The following is a 13,893-nucleotide window of genomic DNA, read 5'->3' as shown; positions in this document are numbered from 1 at the left end:
ATGTTAAAGCAGGCTGTTATTTAATAGTTGGTTTATGTGGAGCATATTTTGAACCTTTAACTATGATTTTATTTATCTATTAATCTGCTGAATAGTTAGTCCAATAATTGTATGAAAACAATGATTCAAGTAGTAATCAGCTGATTACGTTTAAGGCTTATGACTTTCATGTGTTTTGAATGTATACAATTTTTCATTTGTAAAGTAACAAATATAAATGTAGGTGAAGTAAACTATCCTAAAATTATAATACTCAGTGATGGGAAGTAAGTACACCACTAGAAAATGTTTGAGACTCTTGTATTCTTATTGAGTATTCAATGTTTATGTTTTTTATACCTCTACTCCCACCATTGTGCACTTTGACTTCTTTACAATATATAAAATATAATTAAGTAAGATTTGATTATATATTATTAAATAAAGCTACCCATCTAACGTTACAACCAATAGCTCCACCTTTACCATCAAGTGATTAATGCATCAATAAATACAGTATATCCAATACTATGATGTACACTTTTTTCATAATATATAATAAGTCGTTTTTTATTTTGGCCCTTTAAGTACATTTTCCATCCTTTATACTGTTTCTTCTTACAATAGTTTAACCACGTGGTACCGCTACTTGTAACAGTTATGAGTATACACTGAACCACTAAAACGTCGACTTTAATTAAATGTATTAGGGTAGTTGAAAGCAATAATATTAAGTTTAAATAAAAAATATTTGGTTCAACTTAATATTATTGCTTTCAATTTACCGAATACAGTTATGTGAAATTTGTTTACAAAATACATTTAATTAAAGTAAATGTTTACATTTTTTCAGTGTACTTCTCTCACCTCTGGATATACCAAGGTAAAGTAACTTAAGCCCAAATGTTATCACCTTAAATTTGGGCTTTAGTAACTGACTCTAAATGGTTTGGCCTCTCACCAGCAGCACGTCGCTCCGGATGATGAACAGCTGTTTGGTCCACTGTCCGAGCCATTTCCTCTTCCACAGGTAACCACAGAGGCGGGACTCTGGGACGGGGCGTAGGCAGGGCTGCGAGGCGCTCCAGTGGATGTAGTGAGCTCGGTCCTTCACAGGCTCATCATCATCATCTTCCTCCCCGTATGACTCATAGTGACTACTGTCTGACTCTGCGTTCTCTGAGACAGGGATGGAGATGTTTTACAAAGTTTTTTAAAACACGTTTCTTTGTGTGCACAGATAACCTGTCAACGTTTCAGTTTATGTGTTTGTAGATACCAGTGTTAGATGTGGTTGTGTTGGCCAAGTAAGGTTCTGCCTCCTCGTAGGTATCTTCATCTTCATCACCTCCTGGACCCCCTGGAGGAACGGGTGGCACCACAAGGCCCTGGATGGATAGGTTAGATTGCTTATCATCTATATATTCAATAGAATCAGCACGTATCGGCTTTGACTAGAAATTCCTGCTATGTCAAACCATAGTGTACTTTTCAGAAAAGGTTTATTGTTGTGTGTCTTTTATTGTTAGTCTGAACTGAATCTAGCAAATACACATACTTGGGTTTCATTAGGCCAAATCCAATTTAATTCCTAAATTCATTCATATTATCCTGATCACTTAACCTTCCGTTTAACATTCAAGCAAAGAATTGGCAGATACTGTAGTGTACAGATATTGAATGCCAAAATACGCATTATTAAGACATCGGTATTCTTTGAACATTTCTTTTTTCCTGTATTGATTTCCAATGTTTTTATTTTTTATCGGATTAGTGTTGACTGATTGGTACGTTTTTCTGATTTGTGATATTGGGCTATACTGTATAAATAAGATTGACTTGACTTCAGGGCCGTCCCTCCCTACAGTCAGATCACGCAGACTGCGTGGGGCCTCACCTCGCGGAGGGGGCCTCACCTCGCGGAGGGGGCCTCACCTCGCGGAGGGGGCCTCATCTTGGGGAGGGAGCCTCAACTGTGGGCTTATGCGGCGCAATTAGTGTGGCGCGGCACGGTTTCAGACTCCCCTAGCACCCCCCCCGTCGACCCCTCATCTTCTAACTTTGCGTGGGGCCTCAAGTTGGCCAGGGACGGCCCTGCTTGACTTGTCCATTTGGAAAAAAATGAGGATGTCAGGTGCAGTGGCGGTTCTAGCACATTTTACATGGGGTGGCAAAGGGGGGGCAAGAGGTCATGCCAGGGTGGCATGGGAGGGCGGACGGTACGTGGTATTTTATACTGTATAACCTATTTATTGTTAAATCATGCCCTAATACAGGTGTTCTTAATGCACAAGAGAAACAAGGTGTTAAGACAAACAAACTAAGATATAGTATAAAACAGCAGAAAATACTCATGATACCCTACAATTCTGTTAGCTGTAAGTACAGTAAAAGTACTTAGTTATAATTAAGTAAACAAATGACATCACCCATCTCTTAAGAGAGCTAAAGGTGACCTGTGCAGCAACACATTTCAATAAATTTGTGTCAATACTAAGAGCCGCTAGATTGTGCTGCTGTAATGGAATGCAAGGAGAATAAAAACATACCATGTGGTCCAGCTGGAGTCTCCTCTGCCTCCTGATCCCTGCCTCTGTCCCTCTTTCTGACGCTTCATCTTTATTCCTCACATACATTTCTTCTTCTTCATTAATGTCTTCATCGACTCATGGCTTCCTCCTGCTCTGACCCTCCTGGGTTGCGGTCGGATAATCCCAAAATCAGCTCCTAACGTCTAACCCTATCGTCTATCCCTTGACCTCTGAGTGAAACGTCACGGGGTTAAGGGATAGTGGATAGGAGAATTCAAAAGGATTTAGGGTTGCGTTCGGATAGTTTAAAAATCAGCTCCTAAGTTCTAACCCTATCTCCTATTCATTGACCTCTGAGTGAAACGTCACGGGGTTAAGGGATAGTGGATAGAAGAATTCAAAAGGACTTAGGAGAAGAGACTGCGGTACTTTAGAGAATCCGAATGCACTTTCACTATCCGACGTGTTTATGATGCGCCAGCGGACGTCATTGTGTGCGTCTGCTGCTGTGGGGAAACTATGGAAACTACAGTTTTCTATACAGCGGACTACAACATGGATGTTTAATAAGAACGACGGACTCATCTAGAGACTCTGCACCGTGCTCTGATGCTGTTGCTTTATGCTTTATGAACGTGGACAACAGAGAAACATATTCTTCATGACCAAAATTGGAATTTAAATAAAAAAGGAAACTGAAATTTATGCTCGTCACCCTCTCCCTCCGGTCCACATTAATACAAATGATCCCAATACGTATGATTGTATGAACTATGAAAATATCTTAAAATCAATACAAATGTATTTATTATAAACGTTAGTCTTTAACACCTATCACTGTGTACATCACCATTCAAACATCTTTTAAAAGTTGAACAAACCCCACACAGCTCAGTGAAATGTTGACTTTATTTGATCATTTCAGTAAAAATTAACGTTCATATTTCTCTTTTTGATTATAATACTGATCACTGAGCACTTTGGCAACTTACCACATACATTTTAAAATGCTTAATAAGCACCGTAACTTTCATGATATAATTTCTCGGTCATGATCGGTTGTTTCCGTGAACGGCCGACTGTTGTGTGACGGCAAATACTGCGGCCGCAAGGCATGGTGGGGCAGCATTTTCTCCTTTCCTTTCGTAAAGGCAGGTCCAGTGGTTCCTAAGCTAAAGGAGGTTATAAAGGAAGTTTGAAACATCCTTTCCTATCATCTAGAGCAGTGGTCGCCAACCTTTTTAAGCCCAAGATCACCGACCTCGGCCTAGGTGAAAGGCGAGATCTACCTATTGCAGAATTGAGAGAAAAAGACGGCCCAGACAATGTTTCCAATTTGAGGCCTTTTATATAGGCTAATTGCATCTGAATTTCTGTTACAATGAAGGCTCCATAATCAGCTCACGGCATATAGGCAGGGGTAAAGTGCTATTGGGGGGCGGACCTCACCTCCTCTAGGGGGGTCCGGGGGGATGCTCGCCCGGGAAGATTTTTTTTTAAATATTGAAGCTGAAAGCATCAATCTGGTGCACTTTGAGAGCAACATGAAGAGATCTATGGATACCTCTCTCAGCACCCATATGAAACAGAACTGTAAACAGATGTTCTTTTTCTTTATGGATATTTTACAAATCACTCCCCTTTTAAACTGTATTCTTTTTTTACTGCCATATAGTAGGCTATTTCATACCTGTTTTTCATTTATTCTGTTATTGTTTGTATACATTTAATGATCATATGAAGATGTGCCGCGGAAATAATCTTTTGAATAATTTGTGACAAAACCGTTCTTAACACTCATAGAGTCCTTTAGCTCACCTGAGCCCCTCAGTCTGACAGGAGAGGACTCTCCTCCAGCTTGTTGTGGAAACAGCTCCTTATGTCCGTTAGTGCAGCTAGCTAACCAGATGCTAACATCACGGTCCCCGCTAGCACCGGTCCCGCTAGCACCGGTCCCTCTCTCTCCCTCTCTCCCTCTCTCCCACTCTCCCTCCCTCTCTCCCTCTCTATCTCCCTCTCTCCCTCTCTCTATCACACTAAATGCGCTATTGCCACACACACACAGAGCCGAGCTTGAATGACACAAGCACACGTGTATTTCCATGCAACTCTCTGATTGGTCTGGTGTCTTGCCTCTGTTGCGTTCACTGAACAAGGGAAGTTACAGTCCTGCCGTTGTCTCTTGTTTCATGATGAGGTTCATGTAAAGCACGGTTAATGTATTATATTATTGAGGTTTCTCAAATATACGTCAATCAAGTGGCACCTTCTAACGGGGTGGTGGATGATAGGTTTACATCTAAAAACGTATTTTTCCAACATTATTATTTTTATTTTATTTTTCTTTCTTTTGTTACTTTTTTTTTTAACGGTCTGCGATCTACCTGCACCACACTCGCGATCGACTGATTCGCGAAAACTGATCTAGACTAGAGAATTCGAACGGCACTTATCATGGCTGCCACTGAGGGATCGACTTCCGGGTCATTTCACTCCATTAGGAAGGTTCCTAAGCTAAATGGACTATTCGACTTCAGCCCCGGTCTCTTCAGTGTACTCTCTTTTCCTTTTCCTCTTTCAGTTCGTCCTGATCACTTCTCAGATAGGCCTATGTCTTTTTGTTGTTGTTGAATCACTCCAGCTACTCAGTCCTGCAAGAGTCTACTTGTGAAAAGCACTGGTACAAATGCTTGTATAACTTTACACGTTAGGGCCATGTAGCCAGAGGCGGACTGGGGGGAAAAAGTGGCCCGGGGATTAATTGACAGACAGGCCCACTTAATGCGGGGCATGTATCGGCCGGCCGGCGAAGAAAGTATGTTACTTAACAAAAAACCCTATGCATGCATATTTTGGACAATTATTCATATATTAATCACATTACCTGAGCCCTTGATTTGCCTAGAGCAAAATAGTTACAGCATATATTTATTAATTTGAATGTTAACAGATCATTAATGCAATAATATTTGGACCCAATTTGCCTGACTTGACACATGGAATGGAAAATAACATGGGTTTAGTTAGCATCCTAAATTAGGGACTAAATCTATGGCAGTCAGTAGGGGCTTGGACTGTGAGCCGTATGGTCGCCGGTTCACGTCCACGACCAGACCTACATTTGGAGTGTGGACTTCTACTTGGAGAGCTCCCAGTTCACCTCCTGCCCTGCCGTAGTGCCTTTGAGCAAGGCACCGGACATCCCTCCTCACTCCCATTGCTCCCCGGGCGCTGTACAATAGCTGCCCACTGCTCCTAGTACTAGACTCCTGGTACTAGGATGGGTTAAAAGCAGAGAACACATTTCACTGTGTGTGCTGTGTGCTCTGCATGTGTGACCATTAAAGAGGGTTTCATCCCTCCCAATTCTTCTTCTTCTTCTTCTTCTTCTACTTCTTCTTCTTCTTCTTCAACACCCATATAAAACAGAACTGTAAACAGATTTACTTTTTCTTTCAACATTTATTTGAACAGCAAGTGGAGGCAAAAGTGATTGCACCCAAAACAATAAACCTGCTAGCTAACTAGCCTAAACTCAGTAACAGAATGTGGGCAACACGTTCTTCTCCACAGCCGCGCGACCACTGAGCGAGACGTCACTTCCCCCTTTTCTATTCTACGGGTACAGCCACTCCCCCTGAACCCCGTTTCCCTGCCAACCCCCCCCCCCCCCCCCCCTATGCAAGCCCATCCCTCTGAACACAGAGCTCGCTACAATACTGTATACACAAACTATACTAAAACGCCTTGAAGCTTGTCTATCTATCTGTAAGCAACTGCCAGCTAGGTCTCTCAGTCACTCACTCCTGATCGTTCACTGCGCAGTGACAGCTGCTACGGGCCTGATGTGTGAAAGTGAAACTATAGATAGAACATAGGTACAGGGCCGTCCCTGGCCAACATGAGGCCCCATGCAAAGTTGCGGCCCCCTCGGCAAGGCGGGGCCCCATGCAGCCTGCGTGATTGGCCTGCAGGGAGGGGCGGCCCTGCATAGGTAGCATATCAAAACGGCCCAGCCCAGCCCAGTGAGTGGCCGGAACACTTGCAAATGTGGGCCGGTAGGATTTAGGCAAAAAAATATATATATATATTATTTTTATTTTTTATTTTATTTTTTTATTTAAAAAAGAATGTTTGGCCCTCCGGCCCACGCACAGCACCGGCCCACCGGGGAAACTCCCAGTATTCCCAATGGCCAGTCCGCCCTTGCATGTAGCTAATAAGTAGCATAGCCTATAATAAATATAAAATCAGAAAGTATTTATCAAGCGCACACAGGCAGCTGTGTTTAGATCCAGTTTGATGGTAAAGAATGTATCCTGGTTTAATTTATCAGGTCTCATTGATGTGATGTGTAATATACGTGGATTTAATAGCACCGCATAGTTAAGCAAATAAAGTGATCGATCTGCCAGCTAGCGCTGTCTGCGTAATCTGCGTAGTATTTTGTAACGTAACATCCCAAACAGCGATGGTCTGTTAAACGCTATTGATTCAAATGGCAGCGTTTTATTCATATTTTGTTTCAAGCTCTCGTCCTTATTAAAAACAAAACCAGTCGAAGGGGAAATGCTCCCAGTGGAAGCTGATCCGTTTTTAACGGGCCTAAGACATACTTGCCAACCTTGAGACCTCAGAAATCGGGAGCATTTCAAAACAACCAAGGGGGGTAATATTATTAGATTAATATTAACATGCTTGCTGTAGTTGTAAGTGCACTGCTTTGATGGAGCATATGCAACCCGGTATCACGGCAAGACGTGAACATGTGACGATTTACCATGCTGGGAGACGTGAAGATGTCATGATTTCGTCCCTTCAAACGTGACAGTTACACGGTATTGTTAACCCATGTTAACCAGGAGAGAAATAACCGGAAATGCCAAGCGAATGCTACCCCGACGTAATGATTTATTTTTTAATAGTCACACTTGATTACGCCGATTTTCTTGTTGCCCCAGCTGGTCGACACCTCTTTTAGCAGAAACAAAGGCTACATTAATGTATTAAATCAATGATAATCCATGAGTGTCAGGGCTCGACATTATAATTGGGCCGCTGGCCCGGAAGCACTATTTAGACACCCCGGGCCAGCATAACGTACTTTCCACTTGCCCGCTCGGGCCACTAAAAATATTGTTTAAAAAAAAAATGTTTCCTGTGGTATTGGTATTTTGACTTTCAATTTAGTTAAATTGTTTCGTTTATCAACGCTACAACATAGCGTTTCGTGAGTCGCTTGTCATTGTTGGGTGAAAAGCAAACAGCTGTTTGCTGCGGAGCGCAGCGCGAGCAGGCTGCCGTGAGCGGGAGCACGCTCCTTCACTACAGACTATCGCGCCACCTAACCATTCGCCAAAATGTTTTTAATACCAGCGGTAACCGGCCAAGCGCCGGGCAAAAAACAATCTTCAAATAAAAGAAAGTCACCGGAGGAGTTAAAGGAGAGTGACAGGAAGTATGAGAAGAAGAGGGAGAGAACGTTTCAGCCAGCTTGATCAATGGAGTTGGCTTCTAGTGGTGCAGTGACGCGTCCTAAAACCCTTTTATAATCTATCGATTCGATTTATGATTAGAAAATTATAAAAGTAGGGTAGACATGTGGAGATTATCCGGCTGAACAAAACCTGCATTTATCAAACAGGTTCGTTTTCCACAGACTTTATTTCCAGCTATTTTCCAAAACCCTGTGGAGAAGTCCCATTGCTTTTTTGTTGAGGGAACCAGCGGCTTACTTCCTGGTTTTATGACGCATCACTGCACCTCCCAATATGATGCCAATATAAACAAGGTCTTCTCTCGGCTCTTTACATCAATGCCGACCTATGCTGACAAGTAAGTGAAGAGTAGAAAATATAAAAGGTATTGGCTATAGGGAAATGTCCCAGCAGTTGAGGATAATGAAGGTACTAATCTAATCTACTACATACCCATTACATTTCTAACTCCTAATGACGGCAGAAAGCGCATTATACAAATAATAATACTCATAATAATAGCAGAAATGTTTTAACAATGACCACAATATAATTATTTTAATAAACCAAATATGATCAATTGAGGAAAGTGAGGAAGAACTGATGATTCAAATGTTGTACTACAAGTAGTAATGTAGTTAGCATAAATTACTATTGCAACAAATGTGTTAATTTTCTTCATTATTAGTCGATTTTTTTTGGACGAATGCTCCGGGCCAGTGGTTACAATGGTGGGGCCAGTGATAATACAATTCATTTTACCCTTAATGTCTACCCCTGCGTGTGGATGTGGAATTAACGGACGTGACGTTGTGCGATTGAGTTGCCCGGCAACAGCTTCGGTTCATGTTAATTTACAAACTCTTCAACTACAACCGTAGTTATATTTAAAAACATGTTAGAAGGCCTAACGAAATACTTTAATGCAAATGAAAATGTAAATGTGAAGGAATGGGTGTATAACAAAATAAATCGGTAATAAACGAAACCGGAAACAGGTAGGCAAGATCCTCAGCTCGATGATTGGATGGTTTAGCCGCAATGCATGCTGGGATTTGGTGTTTATGTGATGTGAAATCTGAAAACGTTTTTAAAAAAATAAAATAATACTTTATTCCGAGTGTGCTTGCTTTTCTCTTTGAAAGTCATCACATAACGGCATTGTAATACACGGTTCGTAAATATTACATATCTGCCGTAATTCTCTATTTATAGAGCCCTGCTGAGAAGACTTCTAGACAAACAGGAGAACTGCCGCCAAAACTGAAAACGTGACGTGGATCATAAATATGTAAGCAATTAAACAACATCTTACATTTCTTTTCACACAATACGTCTCTTTGCAGTATCAACACTAATTTGGCTGACTTTTATATTTGATACAATTGCTAGATAGGCTATATTTACACCATAACGGATAGAAAGGGACACCTGGTGGTTGAAGAACCTTATTGAATTGTATTATTTTATTTCCCAGCATGCATTGCGGCTAAACCATCCAATCATCGAGCTGAGGATCTTGCCTACGTCAGTTTCCGGTTTCGTTTAAAAACGATGTATTTTGTTATAGACACATTCCTTCACATTAAATTTTAATTTGCATTAAAGTATTTCGTTAGGCCTTCTAACATGTTTTTAAATATAACTACGTTTATAGTTGAAGAGTTTGTAAATTAACATAAACCGAAGCTGTTGCCTGGCAACTCAATTGCACAACGTCACGTCCGTTAATTCCACATCCACACGCATGGATTAACATCGATTTAATACATTAATGTAGCCTTTGTTTCTGCTAAAAGAGGTGTCGACCAGCTGGGGCAACAAGAAAATCAGCTTAATCGAGTGTGTGACTATTAAAAAATAAATCATTATTATATTAATATTGACAATAACAACCGACCGTCGGGGTAGCATTTGCTTGGCATTTCCGGTCATTTCTCCACTGGTTAACATGGGTTAACAATACCGTGTAACTGTCACGTTTGAAGGGACGAAATCGTGACATCTTCACGTCTCCCAGCATGGTAAATCTTCACATGTTCACGTCTTGCTGTGATATCAGGTTGAGCATATGTGTGGGCTGGACCTGCAGGAAAGGAGTGAGCAGAGGGTAGAGTTGTCGATTCTTGTTCTGTTTTCTGTGACTATCTTCCTCACCCTCTCAGACTTTCAGTTGCCCGCGCTACTAAAGAGACGCGCTACCATGGAAACCGGGAGAGGGCAATGAAATCGGGAGTCTCCCGCGAAAATCGTGAGCGTTGGCAAGTATGCCCTACTGTAAGTCAGGTGATATTTTAAATGATTCACTTTTAATTAATGAACTGCTTGTTTTGTTGCTTGAGAAGCTTGTGGACATAGTGTAGGTTTGTTTCTACAAGTACAGTTTTAGGGACACACAAGTTAGGGGGGCAGCTGGGGGGGCAAGGCTCTACAGTGGGGAGGCAGCTGCCCCCCGTAGATCCGCCCCTGGTCAGTTGATATAGTTATGGGAGCAACAAATAGAGAAGAGACCAGCAACCAAAGACCAGCCTTTACTTCCTACTTCCCACCTAAATTGGTTATATTAGCCATGGATCACTAAACCTAACACAAAGCTATTATTGTAAACATGAGGCAGAGAGTCCCCTAACCTTTTACAAATGAGTAAGTTTTTAGGAGGAACACATGGAGGCCACTAAAGTCTCCCGTCAGACCAGAATTTGTAGCTGTTTGAACTCTGATAGGACTGCTCGGACTACAAACTGTCCGACCTGTTTCTGACAATATGAAATGACCGAAATCTAAGTTGATAAGATCATATTCCATGTGATGTGTACTGTTCACAAAAACATAGACCGGAAAATTGAGAAAAATGTGTTTTTCTCAATTTATACCTGCAGTCTTAAAGGTCTCCTATTGTTCTATTTTGAGGTATATATTATCGGTCTCAGATATATAAAACCCATGTCCATGATGTGTTTTGCTCCAAATACCAAACAGATCACCCATTCTAGCCATCCCTCATACCCCTTTATTTCAGCCCTGTTAGAGAAATGCTGATTCTGGGTCCGTAGCTTTAAAAAAAGAGCTCATTCAGGAGAATTTTACCCAGATTCTCAGCTAAATGCTGCAGCGATGAAACGCTATATTATGTTCCAAACCACATCAAGGATTATTTCTGAAACAGTATGGAGCTCAAATGCTTTTTCTCTTGCGGGTTTACCACAAAGTGAGTTCCTTTTTTTATTTCCTGCTTTTTCACACATACTCTCTCCAGTACAGGTTAGCTCTGAGTGTTAGCGATGCTTGCTAATGTGAACAAAGACCATATTACTTCCAAAACACGTCGCACATTGTTTCTGATAGAAACGTTTCTAATAGTGCCGTGGGTGCAAATGTCCGATATCACGTAATCTATGTGATATTAGAGGCAAATCTGGATCAGCTCCGTTGTACCCCTGTTTTTAGAGATTTGGGTACGGAGGAAAAGAGAGACGGTTTTTAATTTCTGACAATTATTTGAGTCTCCTGACACATATTTCTATACAAAAATTACATTTTGCATATTAGGGGACCTTTAACGTGCAACCCCCTAGAAGACAAATCTATGGATTTGTGGGAAGACCTTGCAACAAAGCTGTAAACGGCTTTCTTAATACATCCATGTTGGGGTTTAAGCCTCTGTGGGACCACCAGAGTAAAATTAAACACCCAAAATAAAAGAGTAGGAGACACTATACCCATGGCAAAATATCAGTATTATACAGTACACATGAATACATCAACACTTCTTCACATTTGTGTCCTTTTCCTTGCTGAACATCACTCTCATAAAGTGAACTGAAGCTAAATGGCTAAATAATGGTTGTAAATGAGTTGCATATGACAACATTTCCCAGGAGATGGAGTTAGTGTTTGTGTGTGTTCTGGCCATCCATCACGTAGACCAGATGCTAATCAGCCGCCATCAGTGACCACTTCCTCCCTCAGCCAATAGCGGGACAGATAGAGGGGAGATGGCTTCATATGTAAACACTGAACATCCTGTCACTCCCTGCAACATTTGCACACACACACACACGCCCGCAAGCACAGACACATAGACACACAACCACAGGCACACACACATATACACAACCACGTACACAAACACACATACACAACCACACACAACCCTGCCTTCTCCTCCCAAACCTCAGGAGGACTCAGTCTGTCATTACTGACCCACATCACAGACCAGCCTCCTGTTTCTGTTATCTAAAATAAAATTCTCTTTTTTCTTTGACCTCAGGGGAAGCCATAATGATGACAAGAAGTGCAAGACAGTAAAAAACAACCATGTGAAGAGAATCAGCAAGGATTGTAGGGTTATATTGCCTGTTTTTGTAAATATAATGGCAATGTAAAACATACAATTTCTGCTCAGAAGGCATTATTTGTTTTGGTGTTTTTTTGTTTTGACCTTTTGCAGTTCTTTAATTCAGTGTAGTATTTGATGCTTGCACCTTTTATGTATTTATTAAAGAGCATCTTGCAGGTTGTTTTTTTTCAACATTTATGCTTAAACTTGGTTGAAAATTACAATTAAAAAAGTGAATGTAGGATTTGATATGTTTAACGAGACGTAAGGGCAGGAATTCAGAGGGAAAGGAGCAATTTTGAGCTCTGCTCTTAAAAACGGCTTTTTTTAAGGTCATACGTCAAACGTGTCATATTACATCACAAAGGGTAAACATCTCTGCTCTCTGACCGCGAGTATAGTTAGTAGTTGTATTGAGTTGAGCGGTTGTGTTTTAGTGAGCTGGTATTTTTCGGTAGTTTTACATTGTATTTCACCATTTGTAATCATGGTGCAGTATTGTGTTTGTGCAGGTTGCACAAATACCAGCCTGTCAGGACATCGAGTCCACAGTTTCCCTCACGGGAAAAGGACCGGAGCTCGCGTTCGTTCCTGGGTGCGTTGTGCATCCACTTCCCTGCAGCACATACTCTCCAGAGCTTTATCAGGAAACCGTATTACATCCCTCTCCCCGCCCCCCCCCCCCCCCCTCCCCCCCCTTCGCTGCTCTCTCTCTCTCTCCCTTCCGGTACACGGCACCGTAAGACGTAGTGTGGAGTTGCATAGGTAACGCTGTGGTGGCTGTACTGCTCCAGCCGTCTCCTTTGTGTTTGTTTGTTTCCCCCTGTCTGTGTTGTTTGTGTGTGCGTGGTGGCTGTCACTCCCGGCTCCCGGCTCCCGGCTCAACCTACACTCACCTGCTGCAATCAGTTGTGCACCCTCCCCGACTACACACCTGCTTTCCATCAAGCCATTTACAATGGCATATCAACGGAGGCTCAACAACCTTTCTCCGCCAGATCGTCAAGTATCAGCCGTATCTCGAGTCTCCCCTCCGGTACACAGCACCGTAGTGTGGAGTTGCATTAGATAACGCGAGATACGGCTGATACTTGCACATTAGTTTATGTTATAGATCAGTATCAACAGTCCTGCCAGTAACGTTAGTCTATTATCAATGCTACTTTAGTTATAGCCTGATATATGATAGCTAACTTCACAATGTTGTGATGTGACGTTAGCTAACATTCTGTAGCTAACGCCGGTCACTCACCAAGATAGCTGCCCAGTTCCACTGGTTCTCCTCACACCACAGCTCAATTTCTCTCCGATGGCCGTTATTTCTTCTAATCCTTGGCTGCTCCTGGTCTCTTGGACGCCTAGCAGGCTCATAATTATAAGGTTGTGGTCCGTCATAAGCATTCGAATATTCATGTTCAACTTCTTCTGTGTCTTCTGTGTCGAAACTAGCATTGGGATCCATGTTTATTAATACGTTACACCGGCCGCTCTCCCCCTTGTTTCCCCCATGTTACGTCACACGCGGGAGGTCACGTGCCGAGGCTTTTTTATGCGGAAGTGAACATTT

General features: G+C 41.9%; 1 protein-coding gene and 1 long non-coding RNA gene across 3 annotated transcripts in view; one reads left to right on the top strand and one right to left on the bottom strand.

Moving 5' to 3' along the window:
- LOC307045322 (actin filament-associated protein 1-like 2) overlaps positions 1 to 13,893 on the bottom strand; it is a 115,263-nt gene that overhangs the window by 55,117 nt on the left and 46,253 nt on the right. Inside the window, exons 1-4 of one of the 2 annotated variants that reach the window (XM_079690905.1) lie at positions 4,329 to 6,110; positions 2,529 to 2,740; positions 1,259 to 1,367; positions 941 to 1,158 (exon numbers count right to left, since the gene is read on the bottom strand). In XM_079690905.1, the coding sequence (XP_079547031.1) occupies positions 941 to 1,158; positions 1,259 to 1,367; positions 2,529 to 2,615 (414 nt within the window). In that variant the 5' untranslated portion in view covers positions 2,616 to 2,740; positions 4,329 to 6,110. Of the gene's footprint in view, positions 1 to 940; positions 1,159 to 1,258; positions 1,368 to 2,528; positions 2,741 to 4,328; positions 6,111 to 13,893 lie in introns of those variants that run through there. The other variant, XM_079690904.1, reaches the window with a different exon arrangement.
- LOC307045327 lies at positions 10,025 to 12,506 on the top strand. Its single transcript, XR_013809865.1, has 2 exons — positions 10,025 to 10,264; positions 12,258 to 12,506. It is a non-coding gene; the product is annotated as an uncharacterized lncRNA (long non-coding RNA).

This window comes from Notothenia rossii (assembly GCF_949606895.1).
Source record: "Notothenia rossii genome assembly, chromosome: 6".
Taxonomy (NCBI): domain Eukaryota; kingdom Metazoa; phylum Chordata; class Actinopteri; order Perciformes; family Nototheniidae; genus Notothenia; species Notothenia rossii.
Note: the sequence above shows the minus strand (reverse complement) of the source record. Positions and strands in the feature narration are given on the sequence as shown.